The sequence below is a fragment of the Triturus cristatus genome, chromosome 7 (assembly GCF_964204655.1).
Source record: "Triturus cristatus chromosome 7, aTriCri1.1, whole genome shotgun sequence".
In the NCBI taxonomy this organism is placed as follows: domain Eukaryota; kingdom Metazoa; phylum Chordata; class Amphibia; order Caudata; family Salamandridae; genus Triturus; species Triturus cristatus.
The window spans coordinates 122,025,320-122,048,119 of record NC_140590.1 but is presented as its reverse complement, the minus strand read 5'-3'; the positions used below and the strand labels follow the sequence as shown (position 1 = coordinate 122,048,119).

Below are 22,800 nucleotides of genomic sequence, written 5' to 3'. Positions count from 1 at the left end.
ACTTGCGTGGGTAGGCCTAGTGCCCGTGTCAGGTAAGGGCCCAAAACCTATTGAGGAGACATCAAAATTACCTATCACAAAACAACCTGGTTTTGCAAAGGGGGTCCTATGAGTTTTTGGCCCCGGGCTTGGCGGCCACCTAGGGAAACCTACCAAACCCACACATTTCTGAAAACTAGACACCCGGGGGATTCCAGGGAGGTATGGCTTGCGTAGATCCCCCAACATTTCCTTACCCAGAATGCCCTGCAAACCTCACATTTAGCTGAAAAAATCACCTTTTTCACATATTTGTGTGTGGGAAAGTTGTGGCATCACCAGGCTGACACAAATTTCCTACCACCCAGCGTTCCCCCGGGTCTCCCTGTGGTAAATATTTTATTACCGGGACTGAATTTAATACGGAATCTAAATAAAACAGCTCAGTGAAATAAGAGGCAGAATCCGTGGTATAAGAGGTTTCTGAATGGGCTTTATTCAAAAATGGCCGACTCGAGTCGCGGCCTTCATGTTCCGTCACCACGGGGGTTCAGGAAGTGAAGTACGATATTTTATTGACAGTCAATCGTTTTTATAGAATGTACATTACAATGAAACAAATGCAGAAGGCGTAACAATTGATAAGAAAAGTGACAATTTACATGCGTAACCAAAAATGGGCGTAATGAGGAGTAAAAAGAAACATAATTGGTTATAAGGTCATATGATGTCATATATAGGTGGATCTATAAGATAATACTTGGCATAGATGCGCGCGCAGCTGCATGACGTGTGATTGACGTACAGCTAGGGGGTGACGGGGACTTGACATTTAGCTCTACATGTGGAGACAAGAAGTCTGGGGGGTCACGTCAACCTAATCCCAAATCATATCTAACATCCTATGTTTAAAGAACTATGTTATCCACAAAGGAAGGACTCTCGGACAGAATCTATTCTATACTGACTGTGTGTGCGTGTACAAGCGTCTAAGTGTCTATATGAGGTGCAAGAGGCAGAAACTTTCCATGGTAACGGGGCTATGAATTACTTGCATGAGGACAGAGAGGCCGTCCCCTTTGCTCGGTAGCTGAAGGAAATGTTTACCTAAACTACTAGACAGGAATGCATCGGCTGAGGAGCGAAGTAGATAATTCGAAGGTGAAATACGGTTTCTTGGCAGGCAGGCGAAACCGGCCGAGGCAGGCACCGTTAGCCGCACAGGGAGTAGGACGAAGTTCATGGATACAGATGCGAGCTCAAGCTGAAGCTGTCAGAGGCAGAGAACAAGGAAAGGCTTGATGGCAGAATCAGGGCCTACTCGCCTGAACTGCAAAATGGAGTAACTGAGCCATATAAAGTCGGTGGCCTTTCATACTTAGGAATCGAATATCCAGCCCATTCATGGCGGATCTGACAGAGGACATGTTGACGGTGGACGCACATGTGTTTGCGTCTTAGAAACTGGAACGGGAGGGAACATACATGTACTTGTAACATGCACATAGAACCGTTGGGGTCCAAGATAGGGGACATAACTGATCATGAAAATCCACATTTCCACATCCCGATAAAAACGGTGCCGCACTCGTGTGGGAGGCCCAATTACCCGGTACAGGCAAGGGCCCAAAACGTATTGAGGCGACATGAAAATTGCCTACCTCAAAACGACCTGGTTTTGCAATGGGGGTCACCTGGGTTTTTGGCCCGGTGCTCGGCGGCCACCTAGGGGAACCTACCAAACCCACACATTTCTGAAGACTAGACACCCGGGGGATTCCAGGGAGGTATGGCTTGCGTGGATCCCCCAACGTTTCCTTACCCAGAATGCCCTGCAAACCTCAAATTTAGCTGGAAAAATCACCTTTTTCACACATTTTTGTGTGGGAAAGTTGTGGCATCACCGGGCTGACACAAATTTCCTACCACCCAGCGTTCCCCCGGGTCTCCCAATAAAAACAGTGCCTAACTCGTGTGGGAGGCCAAAGTACCCGCGACAGGCAAGGGCCCAAAACGTATTGAGGCGACATGAAAATTGCCTACCTCAAAACGACCTGGTTTCGCAAGGGGGGTCACCTGGGTTTTTGGCCCGGTGCTCGGCAGCCACCTAGGGTAACCTACCAAACCCACACATTTCTGAAAACTAGACACCCGGGGGATTCCAGGGAGGTATGGCTTGCGTGGATCCCCCAACGTTTCCTTACCCAGAATGCCCTGCAAACCTCAAAGTTAGGCAAAAAATTCACCTTTTTCACACATTTTTGTGTGGGAAAGTTGTGGCATCAGCGGGCTGACACAAATTTCCTACCACCCAGCGTTCCCCCGGGTCTCCCGATAAAAACGGTGCCTCACTCGTGTGGGAGACCCTAGTACCCGCGACAGGCAAGGGCCCATAACGTAGTGAGGCAACATGAAAATTGCCTACCTCAAAACGACCTGGTTTTGCAAGGGGGGTCACCTGGGTTTTTGGCCCAGTGCTCGGCGGCCACCTAGGGGAACCTACCAAATCCACACATTTCTGAAAACTAGACTCCCGGGGGATTCCAGGGAGGTATGGCTTGCGTGGATCCCCCAACGTTTCCCTACCCAGAATGCCCTGCAAACCTCAAATTTAGCTGAAAAAATCACGTTTTTCACACATTTTTGTGTGGGAAAGTTGTGGCATCAGTGGGCTGACACAAATTTCCCACCACCCAGCGTTCCCCCGGGTCTCCCGATAAAAACGGGGCCTCACTCGTGTGGGAGGCCCAAGTACCCGCCACGGGCAAGGGCCCAAAACGTAGTGAGGCGCACTACGTTTAGGACCCTTGCCTGTTGATGCGCACTACGTTTTGGACCCTTGCCTGTCGTGGGTACTTGGGCCTCCCACACGAATGAGGCCACGTTTTTATTGGGAGACCCGGGGAAACGCTGGGTGGTAGGAAATTTGTGTCAGCCCGGTGATGCCACAACTTTCCCACACAAAAATGTGTGAAAAAGGGGATTTTTGCAGCTAAATTTGAGGTTTGCAGGGCATTCTGGGTAAGGAAACGTTGGGGGATCCACGCAAGCCATACCTCCCTGGAATCCCCCGGGTGTCTAGTTTTCAGAAATGTGTGGGTTTGGTAGGTTCCCCTAGGTGGCCGCCGAGCACCGGGCCGAAAACCCAGGTGACCCCCCGTGCAAAACAGGTCGTTTTGAGGTAGGCAATTTTCATGTCGCCTCACTACATTGTGGGCCCTTGCCTGTCGCAGGTACTTGGGCCTCCCACACGAGTGAGGCACCGTTTTTATCGGGAGACCCGGGGTAACGCTGGGTGGTAGGAAATTTGTGTCAGCCCGCTGATGCCACAACTTTCCCACACAAAAATGTGTGAAAAACGTGATTTTTTCAGCTAAATTTGAGGTTTGCAGGGCATTCTGGGTAGGGAAACCTTGGGGGATCCACGCAAGCCATACCTCCCTGGAATCCCCCGGGTGTCTAGTTTTCAGAAATGTGTGGGTTTGGTAGGTTCCCCTAGGTGGCCGCCGAGCACCGGCCCAAAAACCCAGGTGACCCCCTTGCAAAACCAGGTCGTTTTGAGGTAGGCAATTTTTATGTCGCCTCACTACGTTGAGAGCCCTTGCCTGTCGCGGGTACTTGGGCCTCCCACACGAGTGAGGCACCGTTTTTATCGGGAGACCCGTGGGAACGCTGGGTGGTAGGACATTTGTGTCAGCCCGCTGATGCCACAACTTTCCCACACAAAAATGTGTGAAAAAGGTGAATTTTTTCAGCTAAATTTGAGGTTTGCAGGGCATTCTGGGTAAGGAAACGTTGGGGGATCCACGCAAGCCATACCTCCCTGGAATCCCCCGGGTGTCTAGTTTTCAGAAATGTGTGGGTTTGGTAGGTTCCCCTAGGTGGCCGCCGAGCACCGGGCCAAAAACCCAGGTGACCCCCCTTGCAAAACCAGGTCATTTTGATGTAGGTAATTTTCATGTCGCCTCAATATGTTTTGGGCCCTTGCCTGTCGCGGGTACTTGTGCCTCCCACACGAGTGAGGCACCGTTTTTATTGGGAGACCCGGAGGAATGCTGGGTGGTAGGAAATTTGAGTCAGCCCGGTGATGCCACAACTTTCCCACACAAAAATGTGTGAAAAAGGTGATTTTTTCAGCTAAATTTGAGGTTTGCAGGGCATTCTGGGTAAGGAAACGTTGGGGGATCCATGCAAGCCATACCTCCATGGAATCCCCCGGGTGTCTAGTTTTCAGAAATGTGTGGGTTTGGTAGGTTTCCCTAAGTGCCGGCAGAGCTAGGGTTCAAAAACTACAGCTAGGCACTTTGCCAAAAAAGGGTCATTTTTCACAGCGAAATTGAGGTGTTTCCACGTTGCGTTTTGCGGTGTTTCCTGTCGCGGGCACTAGGCCGACCCACACAAGTGAGGTACCATTTTTCTCGGAAGACTTTGGGGAATGCGGGGTGGGTGGAAATTTGTGGATCCACGCAGATTCCAGAACTTCCCACCAGAGAAACGTGGAGAAAATGTGGTTTTTTTGGCAATTTTTTAGGTTTGCAAGGGATTCTGGCTAGCAGAACCTGGTAGGAGGCAGTCAAGTCACCCCATCCTGGATTTCCCTGGGTGTCTAGTTTTCAAAAATGTATAGGTTTGCTAGGTTTCCCCAGGTGCTGGCAGAGCTATGGTTCAAAAACTACAGCTAGGCAATTTGCCAAAAAAGGGTCATTTTTCACAGCGAAATTGAGGTGTTTCCACGTTGCATTTTGTGCCGTTTCCTGTCGCGGGCACTAGGCCGACCCACACAAGTGAGGTACCATTTTTCTCGGAAGACTTTGGGGAGCGCGGGGTGGGTGGAAATTTGTGGATCCACGCAGATTCCAGAACTTTCCACCAGAGAAACGTGGAGAAAATTTGTTTTTTTTTGGCAATTGTTTAGGTTTGCAAGGGATTCTGGGTAACAGAACCTGGTGGGTGGCAGTCAAGTCACCCCATCCTGGATTCCCCTTGGTGTCTAGTTTTCAAAAATGTATAGGTTTGCTAGGTTTCCCTAGGTGCCGGCAGAGCTGTGGTTCAAAAACTACAGCTAGGTACTTTGCCTAAAAAGGGTCATTTTTCGCTACAAAATTGAGGTGTGTCCACGTTACGTTTTGCGCCGTTTCCTGTCGCGGGCACTAGGCTGACCCCCACAAGTGAGGTACCATTTTTCTCGGAAGACTTTGGGGAACGCGGGGTGGGTGGAAATTTGTGGATCCACGCAGATTCCAGAACTTTCCACCAGAGAAATGTGGGGAAATGCGTTTTTTTGGCAATTTTTTAGGTTTGCTAGGGATTCTGGGTAACAGAACCAGGTGGGAGGCAGTCAAGTCACCCCATCCTGTATTCCCCTGGGTGTCTAGTTTTCAAAAATTTATAGGTTTGCTAGGTTTCCCTAGGTGCCGGTAGAGCTATGGTTCAAAAACTACAGCTAGGCACTTTGCCAAAAAAGGGTCATTTTTCACAGCGAAATTGAGGTGTGTCCACGTTGCGTTTTGCGCCGTTTCCTGTCGCGGGCACTAGGCTGACCCACACAAGTGAGGTACCATTTTTTTCGGAAGACTTTGGGGAACGCGGGGTGGGTGGAAATCTGTGGATCAATGCAGATTCCAGAACTTTCCAAATGTGGGGAAAAAGTGTTTTTTTGGGCAATTTTTTAGGTTTGCAAGGGATTCTGGGTAACAGAACGTGGTGGGAGGCAGTCAAGTCACCCCATCCTGGATTCCCCTGGGTGTCTAGTTTTCAAAAATGTATAGGTTTGCTAGGTTTCCCTAGGTGCCGGCAGAGCTAGGGTTAAAAAACTACAGCTAGGCACTTTGCTAAAAAAGTGTAATTTTGCATTGTGAAAATGTGGTGTGTTCACGTTGGGTTTTGAGCCATTTCCTGTCGTGGGCACTATGCCTACCCCTACAAGTGAGGTACCATTTTTATCGGGAGACTTAGGGTAATTCAGATTTGTAAAGGAACTGTTATTACCTATTGACTTTCGATGCATTTCTTCCTTCCAAATGAAAGACATTGTGTAAAAAAGAAGTCATTCTAAAAAATGACTGATAATTCTCATGCTAGTATGAGTATTCCCAATTTCGGAAATGTGCAAATATCTACTGTTTCTAAACTCTATATTTTGTTCCCATTTCAGAAATACATAGGTGTCTTTCATACCGATTTTTCCATGTACACATTTTTACAGAATAATTACTATATATCCGGTATATAATAAAAAACCATTGCAAGTTGCTGCTCAGTTTTTGGCTCTGGGTTCATCGGGTTCTTGGTGAACCTACAAGTCTTATATATCCCCACAACCAGAAATGTCCAGCAAATTTAACGGTATATTGCTTTCAAAGAGCTGTCAAAATTAGAAGAAGTTACAGGTGAAAACGTTGACACAAAAGGCGCTTTTTTTAAACAAATTTTCAATTTATGCTATATTTAACTCTTAGTTTCTATAAAGAAACCTTGATGGATCTACACAAACGACCCCTTGCTGAATTCAGAATTTTGTCTACTTCTCCAAAATGTATAGCTTTCCCGGATCCATTATTGCTTTTGTACCCATTTCTACCATTAACTGGAAGGAGGTCGAAAGCACAAAAAATAGCAAAAATAGGCAATGTCCCAGAAAAATGCCAAAACTGTGTAAAAAATGTTGGGTTTCTGACAAAAGTCTGATATCCCCTAAAATCTGGGAAAATGGTGATTTCAGCCCCACAAACCCTTTTTTGATAACACTTGCAGGGAAAAACCCAGATGCTTTCATTTGCAGCCCGTTTTTCCCATTTTCCCCCCAAAAAACTAAATTTTGCTTTATTTTGGCTCATTTCTGTGACCCCTCCAGGGGAATCCACAAACCCTGAGTACCCTCAGAATCCCCATGATGTTGGAAGAAAAGGACACAAATTTAGCGTGGATACCTTGTGTGGTCAAAAAGTTACAGGGGCCTCAGCGCGCACTACCCCAAATAGCCAAAAAAGGTCGTGGCACAGGAGGGGGAAAAGGCCTGGCAGCGAAGGGGTTAATTTGCCTTGGAGATGTATACTAGTGTTTGTTCATGATCTTTGATTTGCTTTGAATATATTGACTAACACATTTATGTATTGATTAAAAACTAATATGAAGATTTGAGTTTAAAACTTTGCTTCCCCTTTGATAAACCTATATGGTTTTGAAACTTAACCACTCTCTGTCTTACTTGTGGAGCCAAATGTGTTTTACGTTATTGACTTATATTGATGTTTGACACCAGCCTCAGTCGAAACTAAAGATTTATCGGAAAGTGCTTTCTGAACCTGAATTTGTACCAGAATTTTCAAGGAGCAAAGTGTTCTATCACTGGTCACATTGTGGGCAATCTGTCACCTCAAAGACTCAGTCACAAAAATCTACCTTGTGCAGTCCTTCAAATGTCAGCAGAATTCTGTACAGGCCACTTTCAGCTGATTACTTGTCCTTTAATTGGTACATGTGCAGTTCTTCTTTGACAGTCCTATCAAGATTTGCCAAATAACTACAAATTCATCTAATAATGAGTCTGCGGATTGAACACCCTCCTGGATTCTTCGTTGATGGTAGGCGGATTGCTTTCCTTGAGCTTCCAAATAGCAGCCATCTTATATCTAAAAATATGTGTTGGTAATGCTACTATGGTGAATTTATAAATACACATTTTACAAATTGAGGTCCCCTATAAACATTTTTTAACCTTTTTCATTTTCAAGAACCCGGTCAAATGTTGGATGGCAGATCAGGCATGTTCCTTACCCTGAATTTCGTGATGGTTACAGTTGTCTGTGTTGCAGCACGTTTGTGTGATCTGCAAGAACATGCCAGGGCCCCTGATCACCACTTCTTTTCCACAGATGGACTGTGTGGATGGGTGTGCGCAACCCTTGATTGCAGTGAAAACGACTTTGGTTCCTACGTGAAAAGAACACATTTTATGGTTAAAAGAAAAGGGAATTGCAGCAACAAACAGCTTCATATCTAACACCTCCACAAACACAGGCCCTCTATCTCCGAATGACACTGTGGCACCCTGGGTGATTTTTAGACTGTTTTTAGAATCTCTTCATTCCTTTCTCTAGCCCTTCAGTACATTAAGAATTTGCTTCTCCCATTTCAAAGTGTGTTATTGAGACCAACAGCTACTCTTCTGAGTTCTAACAGCAGCAAAATGTGTTTCTGGTATGGCAAGAAAGTTCTATAAATGTTCCAGAGGTTAAAATGATGTCATAATAAATAGAAGAGGGCACAACTGTTTGAATGTGCAATACAAACCAATGGCCATACAATTCAATATAAATATGGAGCTAGTAGACACTTCTCACCCCCATAAATCGCAACACATTCGTAGCAAATTCAAGACCCTTAGCTGGTCTCCCGCTGCACTGTTCACCAACTTCTTCAACCTTTTTTATAACTGGTCTTTCTAACCTAATTCCCAGAATATTTTCTCAGCTATGCTCATTAAACCAAGTTCAAATGCATTTAGGTTAAATTGCTGTTATCGGACCAGCCCATCCATAAGTTTGATCTGAGTGTCTCATCAATGTTCCAGTACTTTGCCAATATGCCAAAACAATTTGCGTCTTCCAGACATTCTACACCAAAGGAGTGGAAAATCTCAGAATTGTTATCCCGAAATTATGTGAAATGTCAGAAAATTGTGAAACATTACAGGTAATGTACACAAAATGCACTTTGGGTTATTTTGAGCGAACACTAAACATTCTTCACATTCAAAAGTTGCCGACAAAGGGAACGGTTCATATTGGAAATTTCTCTTATGGCACATTTTCAGGCAGAATCTGTCCCCTGCAAGACCTTTTATGCTCGAACAGCTTCCATGCCTGAAAATGTATTAAATTACACAATGGCGTTTTGCAAAATATGCACAATGTAAAAATACCTAAATTACACAAGCTTTCAGTAAAATGAGCATTGTTTTACTTTTCACATGCTGTGCCAAACTGCGCCCTGAGAAAATAAAGAAAGAGCGCCATATTAGAATTAATGTGCTGGCCCCACAGCAACAGTGAACTTGCGCTGCCCTTGGGGCAGCGCATTCAATTGACATATGGATCAGATGTTTAAAAGCTTCCCGCGTTTCACAGTGCAGGCGGCAACCAACACTTTTAAGGGAGATTAGAGATCCCCCAGCAGTCGTGTGCAGTGAGTGACTGCACCCAAATTCAGGGTAATGTCTGAGGAGGTCCATGGGACCATATTTCTCCCCCTCGAGAGGGTTGCTGTTAGGAAGCGCACTGAAAGTGCACTACCTTTTTGTGGCGCACTTTCAATACACCTCTTAATGGCATGTTTGTGTCTGTGCCCATGGCGGTAATACGGCACGGGCGCAGAGGCAAAGTGATTTCCTCATTTACATGGAGCCACACCCTCATGCAAATGTGGATACACCCTCTCATGGAGCAACTTGTGCACCAGCGCTATCTGTATTACAGAAGTGGACACACAAGCATCTGCTGCTCCTTCTGTAGTACCATTGTGCATGGGGGAGCTCGAAACGGGCGCACATGCCTGTGGCGCCCCCTGGGCACAATGTATAAAACAGGCCTGGGTAATGAAGAGTAATCAATGCATCCATGGACACGTACCTGCTGTTTTTCTCTTCAGGACACTGCTGCACTGATAGTTTCCTTGAGGGCACAGGTTTAACTCACCAGAGCAACTGTGTTGGTTGGGGTCTACGCAACTCTCACAAATGAGGGAACTCCCTGAAAAGAAAAGAATGTTTATATGGTTAGATTTTGTGTGTTGTTAGATTTTCCATTATGCAACTATTTTGCCACTGGGCCCAGCATGTTTGTCAGAAACGTATATTTATGATATGTGTTGTCTCTGAGTACATTTTCAAAGTTACACCCTGGTTCTACTGTACAACATATTGTAGTACATATGTGGGTATTCGATTAAACCGCACCTACATTTCTCTTTTTGAGGCTATTGTCCAGCCTGGTGACTATGTACATTAAATGATGCTGAGCCACAGGCTGGTGAATCATTTTCTATATTTTATGCACCATAAGAATTGGTGTGAGAAGGAAATTGCTAAAAAGAAACAAGCACTGGCACTGCTAATAAATCTGGCTTATAACTGAAAGTTCCTCTTCTGTCACTGATGTATTTTAGGAACACAATAAGTCATCATGAATGCACTCTGTCACTCATTCCTGGACTGATAGATTTATTCATCCATCCAATGGGTCATTCTTGCATTTAGACAATTATCCACCCACAATAAAACATAATGACAAATGCCCACATGTACAATAAATAAAAAGAGTGCACATAGACAAATGAATACATACCACCTCCTAAACTTAGTGAGAAAATGTAAATACAATATTGAACATAGGAAGAGGCGGTCATCTTTCAATGGTATTGTATACTGCATACAACTGTTTTACATTTTAGACATAGATGCCACATTAAGTAGCAATGTGTTGGCCACCTTGAAGCAGTAAAAACAGTGACACAATCTGTACAGTACAATCTTAAAATGCTAAATCCATATTAAGCCAAGGTTGCCGACATAACAATTCTCAATATGTTGACCATCTTGGAACTATAAAACAATGATACATTACCATTTCCAGATGGGCAACCATTTTAGAAATAGTGTCAACAGCGGATGCAGCAAATTACATTTTGGGGCAAGCCAGCAGCCGGTAGGAGTGTGGGTGAGCTGCAGGGTATAAAGATAGAATATCGACGGGAAAATATCGACTAGCATTAATATCGTGGTAAGAATATCGACTGTGAAAAATATCGTAATAGAAAATATCTTTGTAAAAAATATCATTTCTTGAGAATGACAAAAATATCGTCAAGAAAAAATATCGATGAACAGAATATCGTTTCATATAATATCGACAGAAAAATATAAGTTGTTATAAAATTTATAAAAAAATATGTATTATGTTTTTAAAAAACTTACAAAACTCCTACTAGTAATAATATGTGTTAAAAAATATTTTCTACAAAAGAATTGTTAAAATTTTAGTAGCGGGTTATTGGTATTATAGGGGATAAGGGTGGGTAGTAATTTAAAATTTGGTTTTTACAAAATTTCTGAAATATGAAAATATTAGAAAATAATTAAGATATCGAAATTTTAATTAAAAATTTCGATTTGTTCACGAAATTAAATTTGTAATTAAATTTTAAAATTCCCCCCAAAAATTTTAGGTAAGAAATCGAAATTTTAATTAGAAATTTTGATTTGTTCACGAAATTAAATTTGTAATTAAATTTTAAAATTCCCCCAAAAAATTTTAGGAGCGGGTTATTGGTATTATAGGGGATAAGGGTGGGTAGTAATTTAAAATTTGGTTTTTACAAAATTTCTAAAATATAAAAATATTAGAAAATAATTAAGAAATCTAAATTTTAATTAGAAATTTCGAATTGTTCACCAAATTAAATTTGTAATTAAATTTTAAACTTCCCCAAAAAAATTTTAGGAGCGGGTTTTTGGTATTATAGGGGATTAGGGTGGGTAGTAATTTAAAAATGTTGTGTTTTAAAAGTGTAGAAAATATTAATAAATTAGAAATTTATCATGGAATCAAAATTTAACTTCGAAATTTTAAATTTTACATGAAATTTATTTTTTAATATTAATACAAAATATTAAATTAATATTGAAGAAGCGTTATTTTGGTATAATAGGGTAATAGGGTATAAAAAATAATTTAGATAGAAAAATTTATATTGTTTACTAACCTGCACATTTCCTGACTTATGTTGGATTGGAGTTAGAATAGTAATTTGTTATGGTTTACTATCCAGCACTTTCCCTGACTTATGTTGGATTGGAATTAGAATAGTAATTTATTATGGTTTACTATCCAGCACTCTCCCTGACTTATGTTATGTTTGGAGTTAGAATAGTAATTTATTATGGTTTACTATCCAGCACTTTCCCTGACTTATGTTATGTTTGGAGTTAGAATAGTAATTTATTATGGTTTACTATCCAGCACTTTCCCTGGCTTATGTTGGATTGGACTTTGAATAGTAAATTATTATGGTTTACAATCCAGCACTTTCCCTGATTTATGTTGGATTGGAGTTAGAATAGTAAATTATTATGGTTTACAATCCAGCACTTTCCCTGACTTATGTTGGATTGGAGTTAGAATAGTAATTTATTATGGTTTACTATCCAGCACTCTCCCTGACTTATGATATGTTTGGAGTTAGAATAGTAATTTATTATGGTTTACTATCCAGCACTTTCCCTGACTTATGTTGGATTGGAGTTAGAATAGTAATTTATTATGGTTTACTATCCAGCACTTTCCCTGAGCTATGTTATGTTTGGAGTTAGAATAGTAATTTATTATGGTTTACTATCCAGCATTTTCCCTGACTTATGTTGGATTGGAGTTAGAATAGTAAATTATTATGGTTTACAATCCAGCACTTTCCCTGACTTATGTTGGATTGGAGTTAGATTAGTAAATTATTATGGTTTACAATCCAGCACTTTCCTTGACTTATGTTTTGTTTGGAGTTAGAATAGTTAATTATAATGGTTTACTGTCCACCATTTACCCTGACTTACGTAGGATTGGAGTTAGAATAGTTAATTATTATGGTTTATTATCCAGCATTATCTATTTACTATTTTTAATAAGAATAATATATGTCATGTTGTAATATTCATTTCAACAATATAAATTAAAAACATTTTTATAAAATTTTACATACATATGACAAGTTTCTAAATTAAGAAATAACAATTTTTAGATCTTTTTTTTTAATCATAGTTTAATTTGTTACTGCAAAGATTTTGAACATTTTATAAAACATTTAACATAATTATTGTTAACAAATTATATTGCAGTTTTGTACATAAATACAGTTTCAATTATGCATACATTAGTATATTAAATTTTTATATTTTTTATAAAAATTTAATATATTACATATTTTTTATGACATTGATTTTATCACGATATGTACATAACATAAATTTACATTTTTTAACATCTGAGAAAAATATTTAACAATGAAAAACATTTTTTAATATACAATAAACAATTAATATATAATTCTATTGAACATATTAATGTATATTTTACAATATTCATTTGTTTTTTAAGAATAAAAAGTAAATTATTACTAAACATGGTAAATTTATATTTAAAGGATGGATTTAGCTATTAGGTCTAAGTATGCTAGACCTTCTATACTTGGGTACAGTCTAGTTTTTTGCTGGAGATATTCGTACATATTTAATGTTTGTTTACTTAGTTTAGGGCCAATTTTAGAAAGGGATTGCTCTATTCTGAGTTATTGGTAGCTTTGTTCTTTTTTAATGCTTTGGATTAGTTTGTGAAGTGTTGGTTGACTTCTTCCTAAAGTGGCTTGGAAGGCATTATGCCATCCTTAAACTGCGTTGTTAGTTTTAGCTTTCTGTGCTATTGTACTAGCATACACATTCCACCATGGAATTGGAAATTTAGGTTGTCTACGGTGGCCTGAACGATGTAATCTTCCAACCCAGGTATCTTCAAAATAGTCCAAGAAGGGAGTTAGTATTTTCTCATTGGTGCGGTAGAAAGGGCTGTCAATTAATAAATTGTAGTAGTTAGCTACTTCTGTTGTTGGTACATATGCCAATGCAATCAACTTTTTTATTTGATAAGCAAAGTGACTGTTTGTACAATATTCAATGCTTAAGGTAGATTTTTGTAAGTGCCTCCATATACTTTGGTTGTAGTGATAATAACAACCTTGTATTGAGGTATGGGGATATATCTTAAGGATAGCTTGAATCATGGCTATTTCAAAGTCAATTATAATTCTTTGAGGATAGTAATTATCTGTTAATTCTTTGATCTTTGTTAAAAGTTCAACGTAGGTAGTATTTGTTTTGTTTGGCAGCAGAGTATAAATTAGAGGGATATTTGTATCTTGGTATTCCCCATGGATGGTGTAAAGTTGATAGAAAGGTTTGGGACAAACTTTAAAAGTCCCGTCCATCATCCATGTTTCACATGATTTAAGTTTTTGCAAATTACTATTAGTAGCAAAAAGTAAAACTCGTTTGTCATGACTCTGGTTGTCATACATTAGGAATTTATCCTCATTATGTGTAATGGTATATTCAGGATATATTTTTATATCCTTAAAACTTTCTGGCATTGGTGGAGTTGGATCTGAAGCACGTTTAGTTTTTGAAATTAATCTTTTTAAGTTGGGAATAGAAGGTAGCTGTCCTGTCACATGTTCTCACACTTTGCTTAAAACATTTTTCAAAATACTAGTGCTTGTTTCTTGTGATCCTTTACTAGCATCTTTCAATGTTTCCAGTGCTTCTCTAACTTCCACTTCTGTTACATTTGGTGGGTGGTTATGCTCACGTACATTTACCACATTGTTATCAACAGTTGTTGCTCTACCATAGCATGCACTTGAGTAATATTTGCTACATTTCCAATGGGTCTTATTCGCTTTTACTCTTTCTTGGGTGTAGGTGTAACCCATGTAGTTCAGCATTAGTTTCCCTTTTTGCGAAGTAATAAAAGTAGCTCCAGTTGCCATGTCTAAGGTAGATCTGTGGAAAATATATATATGTATTTTTAAGAACATTGAAGACGATTTACAGAGATGTGTATAAGAGCAGGAAAAAGCGTGAACATATACTTACTATGTGGCTTCACTGGTAATTCTTTTATTCTTATTTCTTTTTCTGAATTTTCTTATTTTTAAGTTCTGTAGTAGTGTTAAAGAATAATTGAAAGATATGATTTAGTGTTATAGGTGTTTGATTTTACTTTCAGAATTGTTAATACATACAGTGACTATACTTACTTGATGTAGTAGAAGATGTTGGTAGTGTAGTTGTAGATAGGTAAATAATTTTGAAGAGTCTGTGGAAAAAATAATCATTGTGTTACTTATAGTATTTGGATGATAGTAGTTGTTAACATATGAAGTAAATAGTACATTTAGTTAGCAAGTTTAAATAATTTTTATCAGCTATCTAAGTAGACATGGATAAGGTAGTTTATAAATGTTTTTACATCTAATTTTTTGGTCGTTGTTGATAAGTTCAACATGTTTTGTTTTCACTCTAAAGAAGAACAGTTTTTAAATTAGGGAGTTTATCTACTTTTTGCTAAGTTCGAATGAAAAAAGCAATGGGATTTTACTTACTTGAAGTGTAGTATGACGTTTTGTAGTTGTAGTCGTAGGTTTGTATTCTCTTCTCTCAGCAAGGTAACCGTTTTTCTCCAAGTTTGTGCCAAAAATGGTAAATTACGTTAAGTGTATAATTGTTTTTATATTAGTGAGTTAATTAATGGTAGCTTTTGATTGGTTCAATTAGTGAAATTTCAAAATCATTGGTCGAGAACGTAATTTCGAATTAGAAAACCGTTATTTTCGTAAGAGTTTGTTGCATCACTATTTGTTTGTTAAAGTACATTGTAAAAAGTTTTATATGTGCTTTTTTGTTTTATATGTAAATAGTTTATATGTAGAAAATAATGAAATGTGTTTCACATTTAGGCCATCGGAGTGTATGATAGTATCAGTAAATGTAATTTTTTTTAACATATATTATATATTTTTATATCAATAAGTATTAGGAAAACTAAATAATTATATGTGTGAATAGTTTTGTAAAGTAAAATAGTAAAAACAAGTGAGTAAAATAAAAGAATCGTGCATATCGAGTTGGTAATAAAAAGACGATATTTTTTGTATATTTCTATAAGCAGATAGGTCGTCGATGTTAGTGTAGTCGATATAAATGTCTAAGGTAATGATATTTAAAATAAAGTCGATAATGTAGTAGTCGATATTTATGTTGTAGATATTAGTGTGAACGATATTAGGGTTGTCGATAAAAAAAAAAATGATATTTGTGTGAATTCTTGTTTAAGTATAGGATGACGATATTAATGTAAGCGATATTTTAGTGACGATATTTATTTCTGACGATATTTATGTTAACGATATTCCATCATGGAACCGAGCTGCAGGACACTCATGAAAAAGAATGAATAAAATGAAAGCTAACCTATGAAATAAAAACACAGAAAACTAATTGATTGGTCACCAACCCAGACAAAGAAGTGCCCTCATTTTCAGATGGATGTGCACATATGATCAGGACAAATGCTGATACTCACTGCCAATTGCAGAAATGGGCAAAGCGATTGCCCCATGCAGTATGCTGTAATGTGGAGAAGCAGAATAAGAATGACACTGGAACAGATAGAAGAGGCCTGGCCCAAAGGCCCTTTATATATGTAGGTAAGAAGAGTTGTTTTACAAGGACCTGGCAGACACTTCCCCACTTAAGAAGGCCTCCACATGATTACTACAATACCAGTCTTCTACTCAAAGGGTTGTCCAAAGTATCTGTAAGATGCCACGTAACAAAATATCAGTCTACAGCCTTCAATACAGTGTCAAAACAATTTACTCGTAAAGGCCTATTGGAGTTAATAAATGCATTTCACAATAAGTAGACCAGGCCTACTCTCTTTGTAATGTTTAATAATAAACATATCAGACCTGTGGCATCTGACATAACATTTCCCAATGAACCAATCAAGACTACAATCTTCATTATTGAGTTATCGCCATAACAAACTGAGGCCTCCTGTCTTGCACATGAGCCAGCAACAATCATCAACAGCCGAAGAATAACAAATATATACAAACTTCCACTTAGCAAAGAAATAGACAACCCCAGTGAATTTGGCCTAACAAGGATTAACCCAATGCAAATCTTTAACTACAAGTGATTGTCCAAAGGGGTACCCAAACTGCACCCCTAGATTACAAAGTTCATCTATGATATTTCTTGTAATAAAATATCTGTCTGCAGCCTTTAACTAAGTGTAGTGACTATCCACACTTAAAGGCACGTTGGAATCAACCAACACTTTTCACAATAATTTAGTCAGGCTTACTGCCATACTTTTCATAATAAGCATATCAGAGGCAGATGAATGGATTGCTGACATGCAGGAAACGTTGTTACACTGTCCCTCCCACTCAAGCTGCTGCCGGTGCTGCCACAGCCGTGGCCACTCCAAGCACTGCTAGTACATGGAGGCCCGAGGGACTTCACGATCAACGCCGTCTCCATGCCCCAGCATTTTGGCTCTTCTGCACCTCTAGGGGGCTACTAGAATCCTGTTGCCCCACGGGATAGAAAACTGCCTGCAGGCCCGCAGAATAGTTGTAAGTCGGCCCACCTGAAGGCCCACATCCTTGCATGTCCTTTATGGGTGTGCCACAGAAGATCTAAGAGTAGTCTCCAAATAGTCTCCAACTCCAAGCAATATAAAGCACTGAATATTGTAAAGAAAGTCACCGCTCCATCAAAACCAAGATCTGTGCTCTATGAAGGCACCCTCAGCTTTTTTCTAGGCTCACAGTATCACTTTCAACTAAAGAGTGCGGCGATTGACAAGAACTGTACATGACTATCTATTCAGTGGCATGCAATTTATTGCTTACGACTCACGGTCAACAGAAAAGTTTCTCCCTTCTGCAATTCCAGTAAGGCACGTGTAAGGGCAACATCCAGATATCATCTAAATTAGAGGGATAGAGACAGGTGCCTCTTTGGGAGCAGAGGCCATCTCTCCCTCTCTTCCTTGATGCTCAAAAGTGCTTGGTGGGGTCAAATCCAACCCACCAGGTAGGGTCGAATGAGGTCGTTGGAAAACACTGGTGGCACTGAAAAACACTGGGCGTAAGCAGAGGTGCACACAAGCGGCTAAAAGTAACAGCGTTCCAGAAGGTCCACCGCTAATGTTACAGCAGAAGGAGGGACCCTTGTTTTCACCTGCTGTTGTATAACAGTCCTATTGTGTTAAACTGAGTTCACGGAATAAATGTAGTTATTAATCAAACCTAATGGATGTAATATTTTCATACAATAAAGAAGTCAAACGACTGCAAGCTCCGCTCCAGCCACACACTACTCCCTCTTATGAATTACGATTTGAAGACAACCAGGGCGACTCAGTGAAGAAGATAAAATCGGAAAGCAAAAGAAAATCATCATTTCAATTGGAAGAATGGGCAGTAAGAATTGTTAAATCAAAAGAGAAGTGGGCAAGTACATTCAAAGCAAGCCCCTGTATGCAGTACTGGCAGTGACAAGTTTAGGTCACGGGTGCACCCTCGAACCTCAGATGAACAACCCGGGGGGCTATTGAATGTATCCTCCAGTATTAATCAGGCAAATAAAAATTGAACTTCGGTCGCGCTTCCCATTGAAAAGAGAGAGCATGTAGTTAAAGCCGAAGTTCACCATGCTCCATTCTTACCAGTAGCTATATCGGAGTACTTTAGCACTCCATTCGATGAAGTGACAAGCAAACAGGATCTACCAGCAAGCACACCTTGACCCCAGGAGCATACACTTAACTAACCTATAAATGACTCTAGATGGTTGTTGGGCAGGCTGGCCTCCTGTGCCATTTCATTTGCCTCTACCTTGGAAGTTAGCCCCCAATTGCAAGAAATTAGTCTGGTAGAAACAGGTACAATAGCACGTACTTTGGTCTCTTGGGATCCATCTCCGGATCTGGCTGAAACTAGTGTGATAGTAAACAACACTCAAAACTCCCCAATACAGCAGCATCAAATAGATGACACGCAGGGGACTTGGGAGGTTCTGCTAAATTCATTCCAAGCAGCAGTAGGCGTTCTAACATATCAGTCAAACAAAGTTGACCTAACGGTCAACTTACTTAATACATTGGGAATTTATGTCACTGCAATCGACACCAAAATAGTGGCCTTAACTAATCTGATCCAATCAGCACAAACAATGCGGCCAGTGCTTAATTTGTGCCAGTGCATTCCGGTGAATAGCACCAGCACTTACTTATCAGGGCCGGGTCTAAGCGTCTGCTGCACGTCACATTTATTCACATGATATTGATTACCTCACTGATTGTTGTTCTGGATCTCTCCCGAGTCCCGGTGAAGAAGTGTGCTGCGGCTGTGAGAGCCTGAGCCATTTAGCCAAGAAGATTCAGATATGATGGCATTGGCGGCCCTTAGTTCTGTGTCGCCGGCGGTGGGCGGGACACTGATTGGGCTGGATTTGGTTCTTCTGGGGTAGGGGCTGTGCGGCAGCGTGCGCAGACTTATTAAGATTGCCACGCCCTGGCACACCCCATGAGTCATCAGCATTCAAGGCACCCCGACAACGTTGAGGGCAGGCAGCAGCACCAGGCCTAGTATAAATATATCATGAGAACTGTGGTTTCTGGTTAAATACAATAAAATAGCTGCTGAGAATAAAATGAAGAAAGCGAAAGCATGGTCTCCTTCTCCGGAAACGATGATGACCTGACGATCCCCTGGGCGGCATCAATATCATTAAATATTCTCTGCCTAACGTGCGCGTAGCCAACGATGCCAGCAAACTGGTGGTGAACTGCTGGATCGAGCTCATCCACCTCATCTCCAGCGAAGCTAACAAGATCTGCAACAAATCCGAGAAGAAGACAATCTCCCCCAAACACGTCATCCTGGGTGAGGCTCGGGGGTCTATAGGGAGACCAGGGGAAGCTTAGAATGAGGAATGGGTGTGCTTTGTAAAAGTGTTTCTTATCATCTACTTACTTTCTTCATTGTTTCATATGGAGTATAGCATGTTCATCTGGACTTGATAGATAAATAACATGTCAGAAATGGGTACACTGGTACAGACTCTATTCAAGGATGAAAAAAAAAAAAAGAGGTCAGATGATGGACGGAATGAGGGGTAAAGCAAACATTCACCCGCAGTTACAGATCTGGGTTTATTGTATACCTTTTCAGTCAAGGATGCAGGTTGTCCCATCTGATGCTCCGTATGTCGCCCTGATGCTCATGACAAGGGGACAATCTTCAATGCAGAGTCACAGTTCTCTATGTTGTACATGGGGTACAACCCTCTATGGAGTGTACCTATGAGTGCTTTCTTTTGTTTCGACAGCCCTAGTGGCTGTCTGTATGGGTTCACGGGACAAGCCTTTGTATTATTTACTGTTTTATTGCTTCTTTGTAGTGGTGCAACCCGCAGCACTGCTCTTAAACTGATTGAGTGTGTTCTCTCTCGTTTTAATTGGTAGTGTTTCTAGAGTGCAGATCAGAGAGTTGGGCCTTCAAATCAAAGAAGGAATTGATGGAGTAGTATGTTTTGTTGGCAGTTGGCCCCATGCCATGTAACGCCGTAAACCATCCCTGGATTTATACATACAAACTATTTGCATGAGGGGCATTTTAAGCCCAGGCTGCATAGAAATTACATAGTCCAGTTTTGTTAAACATCACGTTTGATGTGTACTATTGTGATCTATGAATATTATGATGGCCTCAAGTCCCCAGAAGTGATGGGTATTATGGATCGTTGCTCAAAGATAGATGTTTAGTGCAGGGGAAGTACGATCCCTTTTCTTAGTCAAAGCAATCGTGAGTCTTAAACCATCAGCTCTGCAGCATCGATCCTCTTGGCTGGGGTCGGATCCTACTATGGATAGTTTGATCTTCTAGTTTGGTGGCTGATTAAAACCTAAGACCCTGTAGACTATAAAACACATATTAATGATGATCGTGGCCTCGGGATGAAGGCCAGTAGAAGCTGGTGATACAGGTTGATATCATCTGATTTGTTTGAGCTTCTCATTTCGCAGCCGAGTTGATGCCAGCTTATTTTGCGGAGGGATGTTTTTCCCCCGTTATGCACAATATGCAACGGGATCGTGGTCTGGAAAGTGTTGCTGAAATTTCTGTTAGAGGTGAAAGATAATTTGGAGTGCCTGCCATTACGAGATGAGAGTAATTTAATGGCCGTCTAAGATGAATCTGAGTGATCCGTAGTGGCCGAGGTTAAGAGCTGCGCCAAGAGATCGTTTGGTGCTGTTGTCCAGGTATATATCTATTGGATGATTATTGAGGCTGCGTTTGGTGCGCACATATTTTACCAAATTACCACCTTCTTATGGAAACAAGATTCTGGACGTAGAGTAATGTGTCACACATTTGATGTGCTGATGCTGTCTTTTGTTTTTTTGTGTTACAGCGTGCTGCTTTATTGCAGTGTAATCTGTGTTACAGGGGCGCGACGGAGACCTCTGCAGCCTCTGTGGTGCATGGGGCCCCACGGGGACCTAAAAGTATGTGAATTGCATTGCATCGCAGGCTATGAGATGGTGCGCAAAGGTGCTGCACAGATTGCCTTTCATGTAGTTTTGTTATATGACTTAGGATTACTTATCATGGAGAAGACATGCTGGCTGGGATCCCAGACGAATCCTAAAAAATTGCTTTGTCATGCAAGCAGTGATGTACAGTGAAGAGCACATTTCTAATGATCCATTAAAGGTCTGCTATGATAAGTGATCTGCAAGGCAACCATTTCCCACTGCAGCTCCCAAAGTATATTTAGGAACGGTTGAGTGGCTTTCTACATTACTGACAAGTTATCCTACCTCGAGCAAACTTAAACCATGTATTGCTGTAATATTCCAGTTAATAGTTTTCAAATTACTTTCAAATTCATGAATTGAATAGGAACAGAATTCCGTTTTGAAAAAGCACACATTTATATGTGACCGTTTCACACACCGTGTGTTTATACTGCTGATCACATGTGTATTTCCACATTCATGACCTCTGCTTGCACTTTTTATAATTCGAACAATACCTGCTGCTCATTATACTGTTGCTCAGTAGTTGTTGGGAGCTTGTTTTGAACTGATATAAAGAGGTGTGCTAACATTTCAGGCGAAGAGAAAGCCCCATGCAGATTGCATCGTGACATTCCCATCATCTGCGTGAGTAAGCAGTAGCCGAACACAAACTATAGTTGGACTAAAGGGTAAGAGCACTAGCACTGCCAGGGGTTACCTCTGCGAGCAGTCATTTAGCATCTGTTGAACCTGAAAATGCACAAGTGTTGCTCAAAGAGGTAATGTGGGGCAAGAGCATAGCCAGTGGGACTGAGAGCAGGATTTATACTTGGCAAGAGCATCAGACCAGAAAAGGAGTGACATAAGAGCATCAACAACCCTGGCCTTGTTAAGTGGATGCGCCAGATGCAGACTTGGTCAGTGCACAGATAAAGCGCTGCCCCTCTCCCCGGGCAGCCGTGACCTCACACCTGCTATGGAGGCAGCACATTAGGGAAAAAATTGGACCAGCGGACTAAAGTAGTTGTTTCACTTTTCACAATGCAATGGCAACATGGCCTGTTGTTACTGCACCTGCCTGGAGAGGGATGTCTGGGGCATCCACGGTACCTCCTTATGATACCCCAGCATTGTCCTTTACCCAAATCGGCACAGAGAGCACCGGAATTGTCAATTTTCAATGCATTAGCGATTTTAGCTAATTTATTCAAAAATTGTGCTTTAAATGCACTTTTGATTTAACCCCTTGGATGCTCATGACGGAGTGGTTCCGTCATGAGCATTGGTGCTCCTGTGCTCATGACGGAACCATTCAGGGGCAGGAAATCCCTCTGTGTGCTTCAGTAGGTGGGGAAGAGCTTCTCTAACCTCCTGAGGCCCTCCCCTGGTTTTTAGTGTAATGATGATTGCGCGCATGGCTCGCTGTCGTAATTACATTGAAAACGAAACTGAAAGTCAGTTTCAGTTTCAGTGTTTCAGTGCTCGTGGAGCTATCTCAGCCCCACAAGCATCGAAAGACTTGGGAGAGGTATCGTTGGAAAGGGCAGAATCTCCCCTTTCCAATGGTACCCTTCCCTAGTGGATCCTGCTTGGGGATCACCCCAGGACGGCGATCCCC

The 22,800-nt window shown here is 41.0% G+C and overlaps 1 protein-coding gene across 1 annotated transcript in view; it reads right to left on the bottom strand.

The window, feature by feature from the left end:
• The window catches only part of LOC146809003 (phospholipase A2 inhibitor and Ly6/PLAUR domain-containing protein-like), a 100,278-nt gene that overhangs the window by 13,250 nt on the left and 64,228 nt on the right, over nt 1-22,800 (bottom strand). Inside the window, exons 2-3 of the mRNA XM_085614278.1 lie at nt 9,609-9,728; nt 7,756-7,911 (exon numbers count right to left, since the gene is read on the bottom strand). Coding sequence (XP_085470404.1) covers nt 7,756-7,911; nt 9,609-9,728 — 276 coding nt within the window. The remainder of the gene's footprint in view (nt 1-7,755; nt 7,912-9,608; nt 9,729-22,800) is intronic.